Source organism: Micrasema longulum, unplaced genomic scaffold (assembly GCF_059751315.1).
Source record: "Micrasema longulum isolate JH-2025_06_02 unplaced genomic scaffold, ASM5975131v1 h1tg002045l, whole genome shotgun sequence".
Classification (NCBI taxonomy): Eukaryota; Metazoa; Arthropoda; class Insecta; order Trichoptera; family Brachycentridae; genus Micrasema; species Micrasema longulum.
Genome location: NW_028279213.1, coordinates 158,147 through 184,854, shown reverse-complemented (window position 1 = coordinate 184,854; position 26,708 = coordinate 158,147). Strand labels below are relative to the sequence as shown.

Here is a 26,708-nt window from a genome sequence, read left to right as displayed (position 1 = left end):
AGTCAAGCGTCTTGACCACTACACCACGGAGGCCGCCATATCTTCACTCCACTATATCACTTCTATAATATTGGTTTCCAGTATATGAGTTAGAATGTAGAATTTTTATAAAACAGTACTTTTGTTTTTGTTAAAAATTTTGTTCCTTCGCCTTTTAAACCTTTTCCTGAAAATTTTACTTTCTATAAATATTTTGCTTTGTGAAAACGGTCCTCAATTGTGTGGGATCCCCAAATTCAAACAGTGAACTTAATGTTTTGTTAGAGTTAAAAATTATTATAAAAAAGTAATGTAATTTTATACACAATTAAACCTAACCCTCTCTCGAAAAGATATAAAATCTGGTCTTCTTCAATTTCCATAGTGGCTAAACATGGTTAGATAGATGCTGACAATATGGCTAACGCTAGTAGCCCTTTTACAATACGGCGCCGTTTTGTAATTTGGCTAGCCGATATGTATTCCGGCTAAAATGACAATCCAGCAGCGACGTATGCATTTTAATAAATACGTTAGTCAATACACATGTTAAAATTTCAGACAATTTCTGTAAATTCTTCATGAAGTTTTCATTTAGTGATTTTTAAATAAACAATTCTCACTATTAGAATTTTCATTCTGTTTACACTTGAGGCATGCTGAAAAAAGTGGAATAATTGATTATTTGAGTTAAAAATTGTTTAATTATTCACTTATTTTAAATTAATAGGTGGTTTTGGTTTGTTTTTTGTTCTGTAACAAGGAGACTGCCAATGTTGTTGCGGAACTAAATACATTTAATAAAAATGTATGATATACTGTCATTTATGCTCCGAAACTTATGCAGTTGTCAATGGTATTTTTGTTTCCATCACCCATTTCAGATCAATGGTGAAAATTGCCATCTTTGTTTTAACACGCCTCACTTGTATCTTGTAAATGACTTTGATTGGCCAATATTGTTAGTTTCCCATATATAAATCAAAGTGATTCCACAAAATCAGTCTTGCACGTTTCATGGTGGAAATTAATTTTACAAAATGTGAAGATTATTAAGAGGCAAATATTTTTTAAAGCCTGCTATAGTTAGTTATTATTTTTCCGTGGAGATTACACATCAGGCTCGATATCCACTATATTAGTGACATGGAGCCATGTGTAATAACCACAAAATTGTATATTTAGTCCAATAGGAACCATATATTTTAAAAATGAGAAAATGTTTTATTGACGTACTGTCCATTTCTTCAGAAAATATTTCACAAATATCGTTAGGTAGATGAAATGTGATATAAACATTATATTGTTGAAAAATTGCTGTGCGGTTTTTTATTATTTGTTCCGTAAACATTGCTGTTTTTCTGCTTTTTGTATATTAATTATTTAAGTATAAGTTCGGTATCAAATTTGTCATCTATGAAAAGAAAAATTCCCCCCCAGTGTATTGAACGTTAAAAAGAAATATTATCTTCTGTATAGCACAAAATTCCTCAAAATGTTTAGGTTTTAATATTGACAATATGCAGAGAGCAGAAATTAGAATGTATGCAATGATCGAATATTAGTCTAGAAGTTATCGAGTGAGATGAAGTAAGTTTTGTAATTTTTGAATAATATATTTGTTTGGCAGAAGCGAAGAATTTTAATGTTTTAATTTGATTCTAATAAATTTGTCTTCATTGCGCAAAATCTAATTTGTTGAAAGATTTATCTGAGTTTCTTTAAATAAACATGATTAAACACCAGTAAAATGATTTCAATTGAAATTTGTACCACTGTTTCCAATATCGCATAAAACAAAAGTTTTCTACTTTGATTGCCTATGTAACTCTCGTCAATTTTGATGCCTCTAATATATTTATGCTTGTAGAACAATCAATCCTTTTTGGATGTGAGTTTCAAGTAAATATTTTCACAGATTGATTTTGACATCATGTGTATTTCCCTGAGGAAGGAAACAGCGTTATATTACAAAATGTTGGACATACAAAGAAAAATAAAATTTATTTGTTAAACTATTGCTGTGTTTTAATCCCCACGTTATCTTTTTAGAAAATGTAATGAAATCAACACTGATTCTTATTATTTACAATTTTATTTTAAAGGCAGTTCAAGACATTTTATATAATGCCCTCTCCTTATTTTCAAAAGGTTGTGCTACAAAATTCCTTTACACGCGGTGATGTAACATCATATTACCTCAAGCAAAAGAGAATATTCTGAAGTTCAGACATTAAAAATATATATACATATATAGAGACATACTGTTAAATAATTCCTTTTCAATAATATAATTTAGGGCTGTAATAACAAAATAAATTAAAAACCATAAATACGCCGGTCATGTAACTAGAGTGCACCCTCGCCTACTGTGAATAACCGACTGATAGAACTAAGCTCTTATAAAGTAAAACACTTTAGTTAGTATAATAAATTATTCTTCGCATAGTAAGGATAAATATTTTTTGTATTAAAATCTAGCATGTTTATACAAATTTTACTTTCCAAATCCAATGTGAAAATGTCCATTTGGAGATTACAAAAAATACAACTTCATTTAAATAAATAAGAAAAATATATCAAGTCTATATCTAGAACACCCCATTCACCAGCGAGATGAATAAAGCCACCAAAATAATGATGAAAATGAAAAGAATATGCTTTAAAGTATTACGATAAAAATGATATATTTGCGGCCCCTATGGCGTAATAGCTAAGATGCTTGCCTCCACGGAGGGTTCTGGGTTCGATTCGCTGTAGGATCACAATTTTTCAAGCCTGGGCATTTTGTGCACTGTAATTCACCTAATCGGGCCTCTTTTCCTGTTGTGGTGCAAACAACAAACACATTTTTATAGAATGTACAGAATCGCGAGTAAAGTACCAAAAAATATACCATTTAAAACAAAGATGATGAACGTCGCGCTCCAAGTTTTGTTAGTACCTACGTAAACGTTCTTGATTTTTGATCAGCTGGTTATTTTAAGCAGTGGCAATCACTCCTTCCAACTTGCAACTTTGCTATTTTTTGACAGCCAGATTGTGAATTTTGTTTTTAGAGTTTCGTAAGGAAATGACAATAATTGTACTTTCTTTATAACATTCAAAACACATGCGTTTGGTTTTTATATCCCCGCCAAAATAATAACTTTATACACAAATTGGTACTTCCAAGATGGCAGGAATCCTGACGAGACCGATTCGCCGTTTCACACTTTTTCAAAAAAGCAGAGTATTCTCACAACTTTTGACTAATAATTTAGATAATTTTAACAATAGCAATTACGAACACGGTGAAAGTGAATGTTCTAACCGTTTTAAATATTGTAAAGCTGCCTTTGCCGGCGTTTTAGGTTATATTTTATACAAGGAATTGTTCAATTTTCCCACTGTGGAGGCTGCTGTTCCATTTGAGACTAGTTTGAAGGGTAGAAGGAGCAAATTTAATTTTATTGCGGATGTCGTGACAGTTTGTGGACCTTCAGTGGTTTATATAGAAATTAAAGACACTAGAAGAGTGGATTACTTCACCGGTCAGCCGACCACAATTTCCAATGGGTCTGGTTTTATTGTACAAGAAGATGGTCTTATTCTTACTAATGCCCATGTTGTCGTTAGCAAATCCCACAGCAAGGTCCTAGTACGACTACAAGTGAGTATATTCCTTTATATTCAATTATTTATCATAAAGTGTGAGGTTTGATATCTCTATCTACGGTTTATATAATTTTTAAGACAGATGGGAATTGAATGTAACCGTAATTAATTTACTATGCATATACTAAAGACATTTTCCTACATGATTTTTTGGGCAATCACAATAATTTATCTAAAAAATGATACGTTTGGTAATATTATGTTTTTTTCAAAATTGATTTATGGTTTATGGAAAATGCCTTGTAAATACAATCACAAGAATAGATACTGGTTGGTTATTTAAAGCTGGCGCACTCGCAAAACTTACACAGACGCATTGTGTAGTATCTGTGAATAAGTGAATGGTATTACATCGCACAGCATACACATTATGAAAATAATCTCTGTCTCTCTTGCTCAGACGCGCTTATGAGCGTTACATAGACTACTATTTCTTTGTTAGTTTTTTATATATGGATAATTTATATAGCGCCATTTTTGTCAAAATCACCTTGAGGGTACTGTACAAAAAAATAAATATCCCAGCACGTCTTGCAGCTACAGAGTGCATGGACGGTTGGGTTAATGATATGGTAATAAAATATACACAGAATGCTTCTACGTTCGTCTGAATTTTGCTGCGATTCTTAATAGTAAAAATATATTCAATGTTTAACTATGGATTAAAAACACTGGTTTATAAATATATTTTTTCATTTAATCTAATCATGTGTAGGTCGATTATCTAGTGCTGGTGCGTTTGCAAAACTTACACAAACACATTTTTAATGTACATAATATTGATTTAAAAACCTTTCATGTTCAATTTAAGTCAAATGTGTTATTTTTTTAAATCTCTTTTGGATTAGAGCAAAAAAACAGACAGTTTAGAAAATTTTGTATATTTATTTCTTCTTCTTAGTTTTTTTGGCTTTTTTCACCCCTAACTGGGGTGTTCTAGCCAAAGTATATTTATTTAATAACGTGTCGCTCCCAAAAAAAACATTCCCGGAAATGGCAGCAGAAAACTAGCCTTTTTATTATTTAGTTTTTCGAAAATGACAAACACTAAATATTAGATTAGAGTAGATTTTAAATACGTGTGTAAGATTTGTGAATGCGCCAGCTCGAGTTAATCGTATATAAATTATATAAATTAAAATTAATGAAGTACATTTTTATTTTGCATCAAGCATGTCATTCATAAACTGAATAAATAATAAATTATATTGAGTCAAGCCAGTACCTACTGAGTTTACAAGCATGGATTTTTTTCAAGCAAATTCAACCCTATGAGTGATATTTTTTCCATGTTAACTTTGACAATAACATAAACATATTAAACATTGTCATAAACATAATCTGCTTCTAATGCCCGCCGGCATTGATCTTTTAAGTTAACTTATAGTTTTACATTATCTCTGAAGTTAACTGCCTGTTTTAATTTGATTACATAAGTTCTTAGTTCAAAAAAGTATGTTTTTAAAAGGTTGGAAACTTTTTGCACAATTGTTGGCAATGTTGTTCGGTATGTCCGAGAAGTAGCTCCTTATAAAAGTGAATAAATGTATGGAGAAAACCATGAACCAAAATGTCAACGAATGTTTCCTCATTACATTCAAGATCTTGCTATTTCCGTGAGCGTTATTTATAACCATGTTTGACTGATTATCAATTTCATAAAAATAGGTTTTATTCCAAATAAAATTGCAAGTCTGGAGGTTTTGCTGTAATTATGTGATAGGTCTGGTGTGGTGTGGTGTAAAATAATAATTGTTGAATATTTTTTATATTGATTTCAAGGATGGTACAACATACAATGGCGTCGTGGAAGACGTAGATATGAAATCAGACTTGGCGACTGTCAGGATTCCCGTAAAGGGTCTGATAGCCATGAAACTCGGACAGTCTGCCGATCTTCAACCCGGTGAATGGGTATGTACTCCCACTAATTGTCTCTTTATTACTATTATGAATGTAATGAAATGTATTTATTTATATAATTGTAAAAAAAACTTAAACAACTAGGTATAACTTACATTATACTCAATATGTACAAAATGTTAATCAATTCAGACACATTATGTTTCCTAATTTTTTTCGTATTTCATCTGATGAAATTATTTGAGCAACTTTGTATGCGTCATCTCTCTGTTTCTGAAGTTCACACAAGGGTTGTTGTATCATTATTTGTTAGTTTTCTTAAAATATTATTTTTCTTAGTAGGCATGATGTCTATTATTTCCATCACGAAACAATATTCTCTAGCATTTACTTCACATGTATGCAGATGTTTCATTATTCTAATTTTCATTTTGATCCATATGTTTTTTTTCTTTGCTGTAATTTTGTTTTTACCTCTTTTATTGCATGTTTTTTGACACCAATATTTGAAGAAATCCAATAAAAATTTATGGTCATGATTTGGAGAATGACACTTCACTGCATATGTTTCTTTTATAAATTTATTCTTAACTTGTATAGCGAGCATTGTGAGTTTTGTTTCTTCCAGAAACTCATTCAAAATTATCTTAAAAGAAATTTTACTTTAGATTACGATCATTACGCCTCCTGTATGCCGATTTAACGAATCACATATGACAGTTGTGTATTCTGGAAAAATTACTTCATTATTTGTTATTTCTTTAACTTATTTATTTTCAGGTTGTTGCACTCGGTAGTCCATTGGCTTTGAGCAACACGGTAACAGCCGGTGTAGTTAGCTCTCCTCACAGAAATTCCGATGAATTAGGACTATCTGGTAATAAAATATGTTTAGTTGGATTATTTACCAACACAATGATGAATGTTATACGGTGTGTAAAGTGGCCACTTAATTCAGACAATGACAGGTCATGAACCCTGTAAATGCCTAGATTTCTATATTCCCTCTCAAAAATGTTTTCCCTCTGTGTTGTGATGGATTTCAACTGTAATTAATATTTCAGATTGCTTAACAAAAAATAAACAAAGGATGGTAGAAAGTCGTATGTAAATAGCTCTTTGATACATCATAAACATAATAAGCTTACAATCTCATTTTTTAAATATAATTTATAAATTTCAATCATGTTACTTAAATTCTTCTATTTGTAAAGATTAAAAAAAGTTTATATTTTTTTCCAGGAAAAGATATGAATTACATACAAACAGATGCTGCAATCACATTTGGAAATTCCGGGGGTCCACTGGTAAATCTGGACGGAGAAGCTATTGGGATCAACAGTATGAAAGTCACTGCTGGAATATCATTTGCAATCCCTATTGATTATGCCAAACAGTTTCTTTCCAAAAGTAAATATGTCTTTCATTTGATTTTTGGCAAACAAACAAACAAACCATTACGCCGTTTCTCCGTAGGGGTAGGCAGAGAGAATAGAACGCCATAACACTATCTTGGCACACAGACCTCGCTTCCTCTACATTCATACATCTTCTCATGCGCGCACGCCGATTATTCCTACTTTTGACATGTCCATCTTCAAGTATTTGATGGACTTGATCGTGCCATGTCTTTCTCGGTCTTCCTCGTTTTCTGCATCCATCAACATTTGCATCGTAGATCCTTTTAGCCGTTCTTTCGCTGTTCATTCGCTCTACATGTCCAAACCAACGCAGCACCCTTTTCTTGATTCTGTCAATAATGCATGTCTCAGCCTTACACACTTCACGGATCTCGACATTTATGCACCTATCATACATCGTTTTACCACACATTCGCCTGAGGGATCGCATTTCGACAGCATTCAACCTACTTTCATCATCATTTTTCCAATTCCATACTTCGCTCCCATACATTAGAGTTGGCGCTAGAACTCCGTTGTGAACTGCTAGTTTAGCCTCCTGCGATAAACATTTGTTTGCCAAAGTAGATTTTAGTGCACCGTTCACCCTGTTCCCGGGACTCACCCTCCTTTCAATATCTTTCTCGGCCTTTCCGTCCCTAGTAAACATACTTCCCAGGTACACAAATTTTTCTACCTGATTCAGAATATCTCCGTTCACGCTGATCTCACATTTAGTTATATTTTCATCCCTTTCAAAAACCATCACTTTTGATTTATCAACATTCATAAGCAAATCGCTTTTCTTGCATACTGTAATCGCATACGTTTTCGCAATACTGCATTTATAAAATCAATAGATATTTCATTTAATATTTTATACTATACTATTTTGTAAATCAAACTATTGTTATCATTTAAATTTTTTAGGGCAATTTATTATTTTTTAAATTTAGAAATTTTAAATCTTTATTTTAATATTTTACGTGTGTCGTCACCCATCTTAATTGTTCTTTGAAGTCTGTATAAATTTTTCATACAGGCAGGTATATGAGGTTTGATAAAAAAATATGCTGAATATTTTAAATTGAAATATCTAATTATTAGAGCCATTTTTTTTCCCTTTGATTGTTACACATGTTCATATTTAATCTGTCAATTTTTGGCCATTTCGGACGTGTAGTTAGTTTTCGACAGACAAACTCGTAAGACGCGTCTTGGTATGTTTGGGGAATTTTCAAGATTGCTCTAGAGCGAAAATGACGGACACCGTCCCAGCCACTGGCGCCTGGGACTTTTTCCTAAGATGAAGTGGATTGTGAAAGGATGGAGTTTCGTGACCATAGAGGAGATAATGACCGAATCTCTGATGGAACTGAAAGCCATACCAAAAATTGTGTTCCAAAAATGTTTAGAGGATTGAAAAAACAGTGATATAAGTCTATTTTGTCCGATGGCGATTATTATAAAGGGGACCATTTAATATATATTTTTTTAATATATTCAAATTCTGTGTATTTTTATATCAAACTGTGAATATTTATAATAATTACAAATGATGACAGCATAAAAACATGCATTGAAAATGTATAATTTTTTATTTTTTAAATAATATTTCCATACCAATTCCGCCCAAGAAAACACTTTAAATACAATTTTGGGTAACACAAAATTTCTTAATTTGAAGAGATCTATAAAAGCAGTTTAAAAATTAATCTTATATTAGGTGTTAACATAAGTTCTGTTCGTTTTTTTTAAATTTAAAAATGAGCACCAAAGGTAAAATGGTAAAGGTTATGTTATTTACGCTCTACGAGATGTTGTGTTTGCTATGACGTTACACATATTATTTTATTTGATCACAAGCCTTCAAAATGGAATGTCAAGTACATAGACAAAAGTGGACATTTTCGACACCTCTTTCTGTTCACATTCAATCCAGAAAGGATTCAATCCAATAAAGGAGAAAACAAATAAAGAGAATACCCAATCAACTAATTTATCGTAAATTTTTTTTTGTTGTCCTCTTGTCTTCATTTGGAAGAAAACGGACTCAACTTATATTAACACCCAATATATCTCAAAACGATGTATTCGTGGATTTGTGCATGGTAAAATTTCTTTTTATAACTTTATGTATCCTGTTTTAATTTTATGTGGGTTTCTTATTTTGTTATACTTGATATTGAATTGTTTTATCAGGAAAGGAAAATAAAGCACTACCAGTGTCGAAGAGGTATCTAGGCATCACAATGTTATCATTAACACCGCACATATTAAGAGAACTACGCCAAAGAAATCCAGATGTAAGTATTTTTATCATATTTTTAGAAACTTCCTGAAAATCATCCATTCTAGAGTTCCCGGGTCGGATTGCAGCAAGATTGATATGAAATATGCAATTAAAAGCATTAGTAAAAAATCAAAACTGAATTCTGATAAGATTCACATAATAAGTTGTTTTTCATTACCCTAGAAAAACTGTGTTTTTACACAACTTTGATGTATATGTCGCAGCCAAATTGTCATTTAGGCGGATTACATGTTAGCTAGCTAAATAAGTAAATGGGTCCGTATTATAAAATGATTAAAATTAAATTCACGATTAGCCGTATTGCATTTTGGCTGACTGATCAATCAGCTCTAATGTTTTGGCTGGACAGAAATCGCGCCTGATTGTTCTTTTTAGTTCTTTTTTCTACCACTTGACTGAATGAATATTAACTTATTATTAAGAAGAAAATACCCGAAGATCCAAAGATGGATGTAATATCAACGGAACGATTTGTTATTTATTTTACTTATTCTTTTACAATTTTGTATTGATAGGTTAGGTTAGGTTATGTGTGACATTAGATTAGGTTAGTATCGGTTGAATTAAGTTAAGTAAAAAAATCGTATTACTAAACTTAACCTAACCTAACAAAATAAATACAAAAATAAAACAATATTATTTTATTAAAATTAGCAGGAAATACAACAAACCTAACCTAACTGCATTAATTATTAATACCGAAATTAATATGTTTCCTTTTTGAAAAAAGTCAAAAATATTATTATATTGGTCGCCTTCACGCTCTCTATAAAATCTGTGTCTTGGATCTAGAAAGGCCAATGTCAGATTTCATATCTTTCTTGTCACCATTTTGTAGAGGGTCAATGTCAATTAAAAAGCTTGTATATTTAACTATATTATACACACATGCATGTGTTGTAATGTTTTTTTATTAATATTTGTTATCAAAGACGTCAAACAATTCATAATAACGCCACAAAATGGCTAAATAATTCTGTAATATTACGATTTACGGCATTTATAGATCCAAGCCACAGAAATATCTAAAATCTTTGCCAATTTATAGAGCGGCTAATTGTAAAACGCCAAACGTCGACAATTCATTCTCATTTGGGTCCGGTGCTTTTTTTACTGTTTATCAACGATATTACAAAATTTTTTAATGACGTCATGTTTTTACTTTTGTTTGATGACCTTAAAATATACAGAGTGATAAAGACCTTTGAAGATTGCCTTTCCGTTCAACAGAACCTCAATTCTCTAGATGAGTGGTGTAAAGGTTATAAAATGTACTTAAACACTAAAAAATGACAGATCATTCGTTTTCATCGAATAAAAAAACCGCTCATTTTTCGTTACAGTATTGGCGGTGTCAATCTTTCTACAGTATCAGTGATAAAGGATCTCGGGGTATTTTTTGATAAAAAATTGTTTTTTGTATATCATGTCAATGAAATTTCAAGCAAGGCATTAACAATGTTGGGCTTTATTTTGAGAAACACTAAAATTTCAAGTCCATCCGATTGTTGAAAATATTATACTTTTCTCTTGTAAGAAGTAATTTAGATTTTAATTCATCAATATGGTCACCCTGCTATAATGTTCATGTTTATAATATAGAAAACGTTCAACATAAATTTCTACGATATATAAACTACAAATTAAACATTCCAATACAAAATGTGAATTATGACTATTTTTTAACACTGCTCAACCTAACAACACTTTCTGAAAGAAGAACTATTAATGATCTCATTGTACTGGATAAAATTGTAAACTCTCTTTTTGACGTACCAAAAATACTTGAATGATTTAATTTTAGAGTACCCGCTGTCAACACTAGGAGTACTTTATTGTTTCATTGCTCCAGTACTTCTTCTAACCAACAAAACAATTCATTGATACCGAGACTGCATAGGTTAGGTTAGGTTAGGTTACACTTATGAAAAGCCTGCAGACATTCTGTCCAATTCTTTATTATCTTATAAGTCCACAATATCAAGTTTATTTGTAGCTGCTCGTCAAACTGTTATTGACAATTCAATTCCATAAATTAAAAAAATACTTACTTGTTTATTTTTATTACCTTATACTTGTTTTTTATTTTTTACTATTATATCAAATTGCATTGTAGTATTGGCAAATACGCATTTCATATACACATATTTTTATTTCTTCTTTTTTCGCTTTTTTTTCGATAATATAAGCTTGCTTGTTTATTGATTGTAACACTTTATTTACTGTGTTTGCTTTACAGAATTTATTTCATAAGCTTATATCTTTGCATTTTTTGTTTATATGCTTACTGTTTTTTCTTGCATACCTTTGTTATTATTGTTTTTTTTTTTTTTTTTTTACTTTGTAAAACTTTTTATTATATCCTTTCTAACTAATTTCACATATTTTTTCTGTATATTCTGTATAATTTAGTATATTAGCATGTATTTTATTTTTTGTAAATGCCTTTTGGGCGTTAATGAACAAAATAAATACGGCTAATTATCGATCAGCCATTTTGTAATTTGGCTAGTCAATATATAATCCACCTAAAATGAAAATCCGACTATGACAAATTATATAATGCGTATGCAATACTATGTTTTATTACTCAAATAATAATTTTAATTTTTGTCAAATTTCTGAAAAGTATTTTAAAAACACATTTATTTATGCTGACAGAAGATATTAAGAAATGAAATAAGTTTGTATTCAAATTTATGTTTTAAATTAAAATTTGTCATGTTTTACAGGTTGTAAATGACGTAAACCACGGAGTTCTTGTATGGAAAGTTATAATTGGCTCACCTGCACATACGTAAGTATTTTTAACATGTCTCTACATACATTACACTCCTACACTCTTTCTTAACATTAAAGATATCTCTGTAGAAACAAAAAGATTCTTAAAAAGGGGAATGTGAATGTCCAGACAAGAAAATACTTCGGCACTCCTTTCTCAAAAGATAATTGTAATTAAGCTTTGTGTATCTCTATTTAAATCTAAAAAAAAAATGACAAAACATGTCACACCCAGTACTCAAGATAATATTTTGTTTTGTATAAATTATTTCAACACTATAATATTTGTCGGCCTCGTGGTGTAATGGTCAGTGCGTTTGCCTACCATGCAAGAGGTCTCGGGTTCGATTCCTGACATGGTTGATATGAAGTATATATTTTTTTTTATTTACAATTTTTTTGTTAAGATTTGGTACATTTTTATTACGTAATATATACCTTTACATGAAAACAAAAAAAACCCTCATATGCATAGCCTGTGCGTGGGTGTATACTAGATCTAGAATACGTAAATCTATGGCGTAGATGCATAATATTTCCAAATTTAAAAAACATGTAAGAAAAAATTGAATGTTACATTCGGGTTGTTTTTTTTTTAAAATTTGAGTAAGAGTAAAGAATCTGAATATAAAAATAGAAAAGACAAAGAATACATGTTTAAAAAAAAGAAATTAAATTAAAGTTGATTATTAAATTAGGTAAAAATACGAGAGCAAATTAAGAGTTTATCAGAAAAAGAAAACATTGACATTTATATTTTTTAACCCAGTTTATAAATGAATTATTAGTAGAAGAGAGGCTTAAATTATCATTTTCCGTTGTGTCTATAAAGTATGAGTTATACTGTTTAGGGGCAAGGATATTTGCATGCCTCTGTCCTAGTGTTGATTTACGAAACGGAATCTAAAAGGTGTTTTCACACTAGAACATTTCATAGTCCCTGGACTGGTACCTGAAGCGTAAGACTGATCACCTTACCTTCATGCAACAAAATTGATCGAGATATGCTGCGATTGGTGTACCAATACAGTGCCCTATGCACCATTAGTTGCGGAAGGGGAATGATGATGATGATGATAATATTTACCAGTCTGAAGACGGCTGTTAGAGGACAAAAGTGTGAATTGGTCAAATCATAAAAAAGTACCCAGTGTTTTAATTTATAACTTTATAAAAGTATAGGTCAAAACCTAATCAATAATAATTTTTTATTTAAACATATTTTGCAGTTTACTGAAAACAAGATAATGTCGACAATTTCGTATTTTGTTTCTATTAACCTCGACTTATTGTTTTTCTTTCCTGTATCAGGGGCGGGCTTCGACCTGGCGACATTGTCACTCATATAGATGAAAATAAGATATCCTCAGCGAATGACATTTATAAAATATTGGAGAGTACAAACACCCCGTCACTTAAAGTACGAATTTCACGCCAAAGTGCTCGCATGGAACTCGTTATCAAACCAGAAGATGCCTCCAGTTAATAATATGTTATATGTAGATCTAATTGTAATTCAATGTAATACAAGGGTTGATTGATATGCTACACCTCTGAGCTATTTCGATGTGGATGAGAAAAAGTTTTTGTGCCCTCTTTTTCAACGTAGTCCCCCTGGACTTGTATTAAAAAAATAGAATATACTGAGTACATTTTTTTTTGCACCCCAACAGGCCAGGAGGCCCAATTACAGTGGTGAATTACATCACAGAACACCCAGGCTTGAGAAAATCACATTTATTTTTTGTGTCCTCACCGGGAATCGAACCGGAACCTTCCGAGCGTGAGTCAAGCATCTTGACCACTACACCACGGAGGCCGCCTGCACATGCACTTCTTCCAGCGATGCCCCAACATTTTTTATTATTATTAATTTTAAGCGAGCAGTTTAAAGCTGATATGCTTAAATCTATTTAAACGAAAGTTAGTTGTTGGCGCATTTTAACTTTTCCGAAACAAATCTAGTCCATTTTTTAACCCATTAAGACTACACATTGAGATCAGCTCTTGTGGCAGCTTATTCTTACCATCAACAACCCTATTGCTCAGGAAATGCTTCCGTGGATTTAGATTGAATCTCGTTTTCTCCAGCCTGAGACTGTGGCCTCGAAGACGAGCATCTTGTTTAAGCTCGAACATGGGATCCAACTTTGGGCAGCTATAGGGACTGTTGAGTATCTTGTATGTCTCTATCAGGGCTCCCCTTTCTCGCGAGTTTCCAGTCTCAACACATATGGAAGCCGTTTTAGGGTCGTCAACAACTTTTTATAGCTATTTTTAAATTAATAATAGTTTCTTAATTTCTATAGCTTCCTGGTAGAACATTTGTCCAACCCCTGCCAGCCACTCATCTACACATCACTTAAACTCATTGTCGTCCAACCAATTCAAACCCAGCTTCGCGAATAGCAGCTATTGAAACTATAGTCCTTAAAATGTAACATGATTAGAATGAGCATTGTCAGAAAAAGTGACGACATAACTTTGTAGTAACGTCAATGGAGTTATTTATATTGACACATGAAAAATCGTTTGTATCTGGCGTGTTAATTTATTTTTTTAATATAATTCTTGAAACATAAATTAACATTAATATATAAAATCAGCTTTAAAACTAAAAGAAAACTAAACTAAACATAATTATTAACGACGTTCTTACAAGGTTACATCATTTTGCAAAATCGTTGAAATTGATCGAAAAAAAAAATAATTCATTTGATGTTGTTTATGAAAAAAGTATAAATGTCTCATTTTTTGGTGAATAATTGTGTGAAACACACTATAATAGGCTTGTTTTTACGTTTTTTATATCAATTTTCGGAAACAGAATTTCATGATTGCATGAAATAACTGATAAAATCGATTTGATCAGTGATCAGTAATTTCCTATCACTAATGAAATTAGTTTGACAGCTGTCATTCTAATCAAGCTATATTTTAAGGACTATAATTCCTTTTATGCTGGAACATTGTTCTGATGAAATCGCACATTTATTTATTTATTTATATATACGCCCAATGGGCATTTTTATGGACACATTTATACATAGAAAATTATTATAACAAAATTAGAAAGACTCGATGGTTTATAGTAGACTTTGTGGGAGTGGAAGCGGGAGAGAGGTTTTTATAATTGAATTTGATTCAGTGATCGTTTGAAAGAAGACAACTTTTTATCAAAGAAATCGAGACTGGTATGTTTGTTGGCAGACTAAGAATTCTGGGCATAGGGGAATGAAAATCATAGTTAGTTCTATGGTTATTGATATGAAAGAGTGAGTTTTGTCTGAGATTTCTAGTTGGGATATTCAATTCATAGCAGCATTTTGCAGTATCTGCTGTAACCAAACCATTGCAGGTTTTAACTTGTCGCTTGGTATTTTACACATAGTCATATTGGGCCACATAGTCCATACACATCAGCTTGACTCGTCAACTTGAAGCAGGTCAGGGGTGGAGCGTATCAATCAATATTCGTATAATAAACAATACAAGGATATTACGAGCCTTAGAAAATTAATTATATAATTATTTATGTTATTTGTATGTAATACGACTCAGTGGGTATTAATTTTGATGCCAAACAATAATAAAACTTCTTGGTTTAGCTTTTGCTCTTCAAGAATGAGTCTTGTAGTATTTTTTTTGTAAGAATGGTTCCCTGTTATTTAGGCGAACGACACTTCATAGCTGATAGTGATGTGTAAATTTTTGTTGCAACACTTAATTTTGTGGATCTATAAAAATAATCTTAATGGTATGTTTAAATAAATAAATATTTTACACTAATTGTAAATATTTAACAAATTATCCGGAATATGACAACACTTATTTGTCATAGTAACAACTATTGCAAATCTGTCGATGAAAATCAAAAAGCGCAGCAGTGATGACAGCAAAATAGTTCATAGATAAATGTCATTAGAAATTTAGTTCATGTTTATGCCACCGCCAACTTAAATGTGTGACTGTATTTCAGTTGTTTGTTTGTAAATAAAAAAAAAAAGTGGTGGTGTAAAGTCAAATGTGGTGCTGATTTATCAAAAACATTGTTATTTAATCGACAACGCCAAAAAGATCATCACATGAACGGTTGATATTGGCAGTTATTTTTGTTAATAAAGATTTTATTATTTAATTGTTGAAATATAGTGTCATATTCTTATATTATGATCTTTTGTCAAAGCTAAGCTGTCACATTTTTTTTTTTAAAGATGTAAAATATTATTCACTAAATTAAAGCAAAAATGACCGGATTATTTAGTTTATAAAAATAGTTTATTTTTAATTTTTTGAAAATTAAATTTGTTTAAATATTATTTTGTTTATTTAAATATTCATGTGTCTATATAAATGTTTATGATCTATATTATTGTGGCAAACATTATCAATAATCTCATGGAAAATAAAAGGTGTCACACCTAAAACTTATAGCTTATGTACATAATATATGTTAAGAAACAACATAATAGACATGAAAAAGAAAGCAATATTGACATAGTAATATTTAATATAATTAACAATTGAAGCACTTTGTGATTTTAATTTATTTCAAATGTCTTTGTTCAAAATCACTTAATAGAATTATTCTGCTAGCCAGTTTTGAAACACTACTGATTTTTTGTCAGGAGCGCAAACAAATTTGTAATATTTTGGTTTTTTGATGCAGAAAGTTCCTACACCTGTTGGATTTGACAGAAGAAAAATTATGTTGGTACTTTGATGTGTATTTATTGCATGTCGAATAATATAGAGAGATACTGTGAACTGTGAACTGTTTACTCCTGAATTACTTTAGAACCTAAGGGTGCTCCAACGTATACAGTAGGTGTTAATAATGTTTCCCTTTATTCTGAGTGACGAATCGAGGTCATCTTCTATTTCCCTTACTGTCAGCAATTTGACATCTAATTTAGGATGCTTTGATTGTTTACGTTCAGGAAATGCATGATTCACCTTTTGCAGTGTTTTTTGGATGATAGTAGTTCAGGTAACAGTGGACATTGGTTTCCGGGTATGTCTTAAATCAGTTTGTATATAAGTCTTAGATTTTTTGCATGCTTTGCCTTTATATGACCGAATACAAATAAAACATAAATATGTGCCTACATAATTGAGTTGTAGAATTATAAGAATAAAATTATGAAATATAATGTTTTATTATGTGTTCATGAATTTTTTTTATACACAAATTCATTGTTTTCAGTTTCAAAAACAAAATATCAAGGGTATATCATCTTGTTGGTGAAAACAACTGAGCCATTTCGTAGTTTTGATAAAAATGACATTTGACTAGTTAACAAAAAATGCACCCTTCTTTCATAGTACCGTAGAATTTTTCTTGTTGATGCAGGGAACTCCTACATTAGTTGGAGGACAGAAGAAAACGACGTAATGCATCAATGTGTAAAATACAGAATTTGGTTATGAAGCGCTAGAGGAACGGCAATAACTGAATTGAACTGATCAGAATGGAACTCTACTGAACTACTTTACTATTGCTGATAGTACCTACGGGTGCTACTGCTTTTATAATAGTTGTATATGAGGGAGTTAAAAGCAAAAACCCCACTGTCCAATGATCACTGTTTTTGGGAATACAAGGAAACCAGTAGCAAAAAGACTATTTCTTCATGACTCAAAATGAAAAGTCTTTTCACTACCTGTTATATCACGCATAAGTTGGAGATTGAACTTAAAGGAACGAGGTTTTGTTGGTCTTTCCAAAAACAGTCATCATGGACGGTGACATTTTTGCTTTTAACCCCCTCATATAGTGTTCTCTTTACTTCCGAGTGGGGAATTGAGGTTGTCTTGTCTTGAAATCTTAATTGCCATGATTTAATTGTTTTATCATTTTTACAAAATCAGCTTAATTTTATATATTTTTATTTTGGCCATGTTTCATTCTTTTATTGTTGTCTTTTGAAAAAAAGTCTGAAGGCATCAATCACTGTTTAATTGAAGTTTCATAATATTCAATAATTATTATGCTTTATATTAATCTCAAAGTAAGAATATTTATTTTCGAATTTTGTCAATGGAATCTGTAAATGCATAATCCTTGGGTGTTTTGGTTAGTGTTCAAAATTTATAGTGATGTAATTTATTATGTGGTGAATTAAGTTTAGAAGTAATATTTTGTAAGAATATGTACATTGTACATGCTACAGATTATTTTGAATAAACATTGTTACTTATTTATTTTGTTAATTTTTTCCCTCAAAGGTTGTTTTTTAGGGATGTTTGAAAATATAATCCCTCTCCCCAGCCAATCAAAGTTTTATATATATATATAGGTGTTCTTCAAACCCTGTCACATCCGAAACCACGATGATCAGTATGAGCAAGAAGACATATTGGCACACTAATATAAATTTTTAGAACAAATAAAATTTTTCAAAAATAAAATATTTAAAAAACAAATGGTTGCTAACTTCTGCAGGGGTGAAACTATGAGGGGGAGGGGGGGGGGTCTAACACTCCATCAACCGAGCGGTCGCGCCCCCCTCGCTTCTCCCCTGCAGAAGTAAGCAACCATTTGTTTTTTTAATATTTTATTTTTAAAAAAAATCTTTGCTCTAAATATTTTTTTAAATATGCCAATATGTCTTCTTGCTGATCATTGTGGTTTCGGATGTGCAGGGTTTAAAGAACACCCCTCTATATACACAGGCGCCGTAGTGCAGTTGGTAAAACTTATGGGTTTAATTCCCGCCAGTTGCAATAAAAAAATCAAAGAAATTAATTTTCTCAATTAGTCTGGGTGCTGTGGTATATTTTTTATAACTTCCATATCCCCACTCCCCCACCTCTAAATTAGAGGTTTAACGAGTTATTCCTTTTAAAAAAAATATGCACATAGATAATTCATGCTAATATTATAAATGCAAAAGTGCGTTCGTTTGTGTTTCCTTCATGTTCAACAGAGCGACCGATCGACATATTTTTTTGCATAGGGATAGCCGGAAAGGTGAGAAGTAAAATTGTATACTTATTTAAAAAATTAAAAAAGAATTTAAAAAAATTACAATGAAAATAATATTATAGATCAGCCGTAGAATTATAATATATTGAATTATATGATGTCAACAATGAGTAGCATTATTTGAACACCACTGTTTTGTCATATTTTTATAAATATAAGATTGGTCAAAAAACATGTCTAATTATTATAAAGTCAAGCTCAAACAATTGAACATTGGCAAGTTTGATTTGCTTTTCTTTTTGGTTTTATAGTAGAATTTTGGACTACAAGTAGTAGTGATTCGCATAATGTTTTCCGAATAATGACCTGCAAACGAAAATCATATATTAAAAAGTTATCACTAAAGGTTGCTTGAAATCAAGAGTCTTCTAAAAAAGGTCCAACTGTTTTAAGAGCCGACAAATATAGCTTTTTCCCACGGATTCGCTCACATGGTAATAAGAAGAAATTTTGAGGTGAAATAATTTTTTTTTTGGGATAAAAAGTAGTATCAATCGTAATTCTGTTTTGTTTTTAAGCGACTGATCGACTTGATTTTTTTCACAGGGATGGCCGGAGAGACGGGAAGTAAAATAAGCTACTTATTTTTCATCACGAATTCCTCAGAGTTTTATGTATTTAGGTTTGTATCATTTGCCACCATTTTCCAAAATTATGGTTTCAGGAGGATTTGTTATACAACTTACCCCGCATAAGGAAAAAATGTAGGGACTCAAATTATGGCAATCTTATATGTTATTTATTTTCGTTTTAGACTATAAATTTATTATTATTTTGTGAGTCTGTCAATCTATGTTTCGGTTTTTATTTTCTATCTGCGGCCAAATTGAAATAATCGCGCATTTAAGGAAGAAGTAAGGTAAAACTTTACTGACTTAAAACAGTGAAATAATCTACTTTTTTTATCTTCTTAACTTAAACCAAAATATGTCAAAAATTCGCAGCTATAGGAAAATCAAAATTACTAACAAATCAACATGCCGCTAGATATGATAATAAACTCATTTTATTATAATATATTGTTATTTATTAAACACTCATAAAATGCATTGCTTGAGTTTGGATTATTACGATACAATGTAATGCTGTATTAGGTATTAGTTTACGCGGTATTTAATGTTTATTTATCATCTTTTTTCTTAATTAAAAATATCACGATACAGTTTGAAGATTAATTACAGTTTAATAATAAATTATAATAATTTAAGTTTTAAATATAAATAACCATATGATATATTTTAGAACGTATTTAGAGAGTTCGCTTGAAAAATAACATGTTATTTCGATCGCATACCTTTGTGATTATTGTTTTTTTTTACTTTGCAAAACTTTTCTTTATATCCTTTCTAACTAATTCTCATATTTTTTCTGTATATTCTGTGTTAATTTATCAAAAAACTCGTTAAATTAAATAAGTTTATTAGTTCTAATAATTTATTTTAAATACAATTTCTTCTGGATGCGTATTCACGGTCACCATTATCAATATGTTTCTTTTTTGGGTGATACCGTGTGTGTTGGATTTGTTCTGACGTTTTGGCTACCATTGCAGGAGCCATCTTAAGGGTAAACTGAGTCTCTTTTACCTCTTTTATTTTTCGCGCACTGTAATTTCTAGTTTTATCAGTTACCTAATTTCTAGGCATATAGCAAAATCTTTGGTTCAAAAGCGAAACTATGTTGTGTCTATAAAGTGTTCCGCTTTTAGAGATTTTTGGCCTGCTGCCGACTGCGACACGGTACAAATGACTAGTACATAAACACATTTTTTTTCCTACAAAACACTCAGAAGATTGGCTCTGGAAGGAATCAAACTTTCACAGGATCACCCAAAGAAAGATACTTAATATTGTAAAATTCTTCTCTTATTTCAGGACTTTGCAATAGTGAATGTTCCTCGGGATTTATGTTGTAAGCTGGAATTATGCTACGAAGGGGCGGTACGTCTACTCGCGGGAGGGGGAGGGGGAGGAAAAGGAAACTAACCCCGGACCCAGAGATAGGTGGGAAATCCCAAGCCCTCCATGGAAAAGGTTACATTTATTTATTTATAATTACAACTTGAAAGGAAAACATTACGCTCTCATCCAACCTGATATCCCATCACGTCTTTGGTTTAAGAAAAATTTTTTGAACAAAAAAGATACATCCACCATTTGTCGAATGAGCACAGGGCATTGATGTACGAGGACTCAGCTTGCGAGAATTGGTGTCTGACTCCCCCATTTGCGATTGTCGTTTTGAAGAAGAAGATCTCAACCACTTATTCTTTGTGTGCCCAACAAATGACCAAATGCCAACCTCTTTCAAGACTTTGACCCCTCTCATTTCCCTTCATACGAATATCCAACTCATCTTAGCGAGCAGGAATCCATCTATATATAATCTTTTGCTTAAATTTAAAAAAAAAAAAATGGAATCGATTTGTAGTGCTCGACTGGGGCCTGTTATTGCATCGGTGACGGTAGCATGAGTATGGGGGGAGGATTGATCGTTTGGTGGAGGAATTCTCCTTTTGATTTTGAAACGAGAAAGGAGAGAACTTTCTCGGAGCTGTTAGACTTATTTATGTTTATGTTGCTTGCAGACCCAACGGTTGGGCCTGGTTGCGTACTGCGAACCAGTTTGTTTATAAAATAATTCAACATGACATCGGCAAAAGCATACAATTTATTATGCAACGCCATTTTATTAAAAAAAAAAAAAAAACATTCAAGCTTGTTAGTGTAAATTTGTGATGAAACGGAAAGTGGTTTGGCCGGATATCCAGTAAGCCCCTAAGCCGGATAGCCGTTGTCCCATTGTCTAATAATTAATAATACAATAAAAGTACCCTGGTACTCAAATTTTTCCCATAGTTAAAAAATATTCAATATTCATCAAACAAAAAGCGGTTAAAATATTTTCAATGATTGTATTTGCATGTCAATATGGTTTATACGTTTATTAATCAAATAATTATAATGGTTTTGGTTTTTCCTTTTTATCAAACACAGTTAATATCAATTTCGTGGCATTGATTTCATGAAATTTTTGCAGTTAAATGAATATGACATTAGATGGATGATAAAAGAGGGTGATAGGAAGGAATGGAGACGTTTGGAAGAGGTGTAAGTGGGGTATGAAACTGAAATGTAAACATAAAATAGAGTAGGTTTTACCTCGAAAACTACATTAAATATTGACTAGTCGGGGCATGGAGTCTTTAACTTCGGCTCTTCTATCTGTTTGTGAAGTTAAAGAGATGAAACCTTTACTGTTGCGGTAAGATTTATTTGATCTAACTTAAACCAGCCAATGACAGGTCATAAACTTTGTGAATGCCCAGACTTCTATATTCCCTTCTGTAAAATGTTGTAATATGTTAATATTAGGATAGGTGAAATGTTTCATCTTCATTATGTAATTTATCATTGTTGAATGTTTGTTTCTACAAAATAAATTAATAATGCATACTCATCAACTGGTCCGATCAACTCCCAATTAGGTTAAGGGTGGAGCATATTAATCAATCGTTGTATGTGCATATTAGTTTAACATTAAATAAATGAAATAATACAGTTTTATCCTCAGAAAGATTTCTTCCTCTCTGTTGAGATTTCAATCTATTTAAAGCTCCATGATGTCACATGAGTCTAAATAGAAAACATGACTTGATATTATCTCTCTTTTTAAATTATGAAGTATTTTGTTATTATGATTAATACTACAAATTATGGAAAATAGATTATTGATTCGTATACCTGTATTTCAAAATATGTCATCTTTTGCTTAATGTTACATGCCATTACATCACCGTTTCCAGAGGGATTTTTAAGAGTTATAAAAAATTGTTTCTGTATTCATATGTTGTACAACATAATATGTGTTTTGCTGCTTATTAAATATAGTTATTTTTTTATTGTTTCAGTAATCTCAGAATCCGAATATGAAAAATTTGTTATACAAAATATAAATCCACTTCCCAATCCGGAAGAAACAGAGTAAGTATTAATTTTTAAATAAATTTTTAGTACAACTTAAGATTTTTAACAACTAATGAAAATTAATTTCCATACAAATGGCTTATGAATATGAAATATTATTAAAACATGGCTTGAAAATATTATGATTTTTGTTCATCAACTATACAACGACACGCCTTGGAGCTCTGAAAAATGATTACACTTAACTCATGTCCAAACACACTACTTGTATATAGTACTAACATATGTGTAAATATTTAACTAAGTATCTGAAACTTACACTGGCTAGAACACCCAGTTGGGTGGTTAAAAAGCCAATAAAAAAACTAAGAAGAAGAAGAATTACAATTTGATATTATCAAAGTCAATGTTATTGTTCTAAATGAGATTTTAAATAACTTTTTTACAGCAATGCAGATGCCATGGCACTTATAACCAAAGCAAATATCTTAAAACTAGAAATTCGCAACATGAAAGAACTACAAGAAATTCAAAACAATAAAAAAAAAAATTTGCTTTTACATATAGAGGTCCTCCAACTGAAGAGTCAACTGTTAGAAATGGAACCATCTCCGGATCAACCCGTTAGGGATTATGGAGCTTCTGCGGTGAAGGTCGATAAAGTCGTGTCAAACGATTCTATAAATATAAGAAATTTAATTTACAATAACTGTGAACAAAACTTTGTTATTAAAGAGCCGGCTTCCAGATTGCCTGCGGGTTCTAAAAACTGTCCCCAAAGCAATTATAAATATGACGGCCCTAAGATTAGTGTGAAATCGTCGGAAAGCCTTTTTGATCAGAAATACCATAATATGGTTAAGAAAAAAGAAACAACCACCGCAGATAGAAATCGAGAAAATTTCTCATCTGTAGCATCAACCCTAATCAGTTACTTCGCGGATAAGAAAGACATTGAATCGCAAACAAAAGCTCTCAAACTCTTTTCCTACGAATTTGTCAGAGACGATCTGAACAAGCTCAGTGAAGAGGTTCCCAGGTTGCCCGAACCAGTTCCAGTCAAAATCGAACAACCTGATCAGTTTGATCCTCCCCAAAACACCGCAGTAGAAAAACCAATAGAACATCAGCAACCGACGAACAATGCTGATACTCTCAATAAAATATTAGTTCCGCCCCCTATGGAAATGCCTCCAGAAATGAAACAAGAAGCGGTCGACGTCTCCGAAGCCATCTCCGAAGACATCCACTTCTCGTACATGGAAATAAAACCTAAAATTATCGAATACCTGAGCGACAAAGTGGATAAAGACACAATCGTCTCGGCTATTCGTAGGCTGACGAAAACTAAGGCGAAGTCCCTGATGCGGCAGCCATTTGCGCAGCATACGAAACTACTTCGCGTGTACATGTTCCAGGATAAAAACATTCTCGCGCAGGACATGATGATTTGTCAGACTGAGTTTGCAAAAGAAACTTATCACTCTGTGAGGTATTACGCAGTGTCACTCACAAAGAGACCTCCAACTTTACGAAAGGTGAGTCAATTACCAATAATACTTTTCAACCGATTTCCTTCGAGTACCTAATAGAAAACTCCAAAATTGATGTAGTTAAGTCCATCAGAGATTTAGGGGTTGTTTTAGGCCATAAACTGACATACAACGAGCATATTATAGATAATACAGTAAATAAATCAGTATTACATCTTAATAATATTGAACCATTGCTCGGGGGTTCCTGGTCTGATGTATTGTCCCGAATGTTATTTTGGTTGAATAAATTAATTTGCCACTTTATCTTATAATTCTCTCATCTTTGTAGAGATATCTGTCCTTTGTGTATCATAAAATCAGCAGTTGATCATCATAATATAAATATTTATTTTTTTATGTTTTATTCAGGCTGCCAATTTAAAGAGCGCGTCAAAATCGAAAATCCAAACACAACCATCTGTGGATGATTTGATCATATTACAACCCTTAAGAGACCTTGTTTGTCGCCCTAAATTTCGGGTGGAAATGATAGAGGATGTTATTATTGGCGAAGATTTTGAATATGTTAGCGAGAATCCTTTCATAATCAGACCCGTCGGTACAGAACTATTCATGACCACCACACAATTAAATCTCCTGAGACCCTTGGTATTACGTGCCGCCGCAGAGAAGAGCCTATCCCTGACAAGTATGCCGATAATATCGATCTCGGATGTAATAAACAAAACCAACAAAATGGAAGACTTCCCCAAGCCCATTGATGACAGTAAGAAGAATCTGTTTGTACTGACCCAACAGATTGAGAACGCAAATGCTTACAGTTTAGCGGAAGTCAAACCAGATAAAGATGTGGTTGACCTTACCGCTGGAGAAAATCGAACTGAGAATTCTCAGACAAAGTCGTATGAGCCTGAGCACACACCACCTGCAGCAGAAGCTGCGAAAGAATACTCAATTGTCAATATTGAGGATATATTTAAAAAGGCTATGAGTGATGATTCCGTTGCATATAACCCACCGGTCCAGAAATCCAAACAAGTAAACACGCAGTCCGTGTATACGCCGAGTAATAAAACTTCAAACCCTCCATATCCACCAGCGCAGAAATCCCAACAGGTGAATTCTAAACCTAAAGATAGGAAAAAATATTCCCTCGACTTTCGTATCAATTTGGATGATGACGATGATCCTTCAATCATCAATTTAGATGATGATGATGACTAGAAACCTCAAAGTGTCATCCCTTTATCGGTTGATAACACACTTTTGACATTTAGATCTTGTGTAACATGAATACATACATCCTCAGCGTTACAATCATCGGTGCGTCTCAGCTTCCTTCAAGAAACATTTCCACCCTGTCATGTGTCCGGCTGCCACCTTCCAGTTTTGCTGCCCCAGAGCCTGACAGTCTGCCACGACATCATCCAACCATCGCAGTCTTCGCCCTATTGAGTCGTTAAACAGGACTCTTTTTGGGAGCTCCAGATCCCCCGTACAGTGTAAATGTAAGGTAAGGCATTTGCACCAACGCAAGCTGTTAATTTTAATGGATTTGATTATGCTGATGACCTGATATAGATGGTAGAGCTTCGTATTGAATCTTTTCCCCCATCTCTGATCATCCTTGATGGGTCCGAGGATTCTGCATGACGATGTAGTTCTCCCATGTTCTCATTATATCTCATAGTTTGAGAAATGTACTCATCGACATGTGAATGTGCGCTAATTTTAATCATGAAGAGGTTTTTTTTTCATTTATTATGGATAAATGATAGTAAAACTTTTGATGAATAATCATTCAATTGATAATAAATCATCAACAACAATGTTTTGAGCATGTCGAAGAAGATTGTAAGTGATAGAGCTGAAACCTTTATTGATGTGGGTGAGATTCATCTGGCTATTTCACCTACTAGGCAACTTTAAAAAAAAAAAAATACCAGCTAGTTTGATCAACAATGTTTTAAGTATGTCCAAATGTTTGTAGACAGGCTGGATTTCCTCCCCGGGGAGTTATAAAGATATAAAGTCATCGGCTGGTTTCAATCCAGCCTTGTGAAATAATTCAGTCAGATGAATCTCACAAAAGTCAACAGACGGAAGAGTTGAGGATATGTGAGTGTTTAGACATAGGTAGAATGGTGAATGTTACACAGTGTGTGAAGTGGCCACTTATACCAGCCAATGACAGGTCATAAGCCCTGTGAATGCCTAAACTTCCATATTCTCTTCTCAAAAATGTTTTCCCTCTCTGTTGCGACAAATTTAGGTTAATCATCATTTTAAATTGCTGGCAAATTC

The 26,708-nt window shown here is 32.2% G+C and overlaps 2 protein-coding genes across 2 annotated transcripts; both read left to right on the top strand.

Moving 5' to 3' along the window:
* The first annotated feature begins 2,967 nt into the window (after positions 1–2,967).
* Positions 2,968–14,675, top strand: HtrA2 (HTRA2-related serine protease). Its single transcript, XM_088239031.1, has 7 exons — positions 2,968–3,631; positions 5,419–5,550; positions 6,280–6,376; positions 6,742–6,909; positions 9,102–9,205; positions 11,946–12,010; positions 13,306–14,675. Exons 1-7 carry the CDS (start codon positions 3,155–3,157, stop codon positions 13,478–13,480), a joined length of 1,218 nt encoding a protein of 405 aa, XP_088095157.1. The 5' UTR covers positions 2,968–3,154; the 3' UTR covers positions 13,481–14,675.
* A 5,031-nt stretch (positions 14,676–19,706) lies between these two features.
* Positions 19,707–26,344, top strand: LOC148273196 (uncharacterized). The gene is made up of 5 exons (XM_088239045.1): positions 19,707–19,841; positions 20,857–21,015; positions 22,893–22,965; positions 23,357–24,446; positions 24,813–26,344. The coding sequence occupies exons 2-5, from the start codon at positions 20,907–20,909 to the stop codon at positions 25,626–25,628; spliced, it is 2,088 nt and encodes a 695-aa protein (XP_088095171.1). The 5' UTR covers positions 19,707–19,841; positions 20,857–20,906; the 3' UTR covers positions 25,629–26,344.
* The last annotated feature ends 364 nt before the right edge of the window (positions 26,345–26,708 follow it).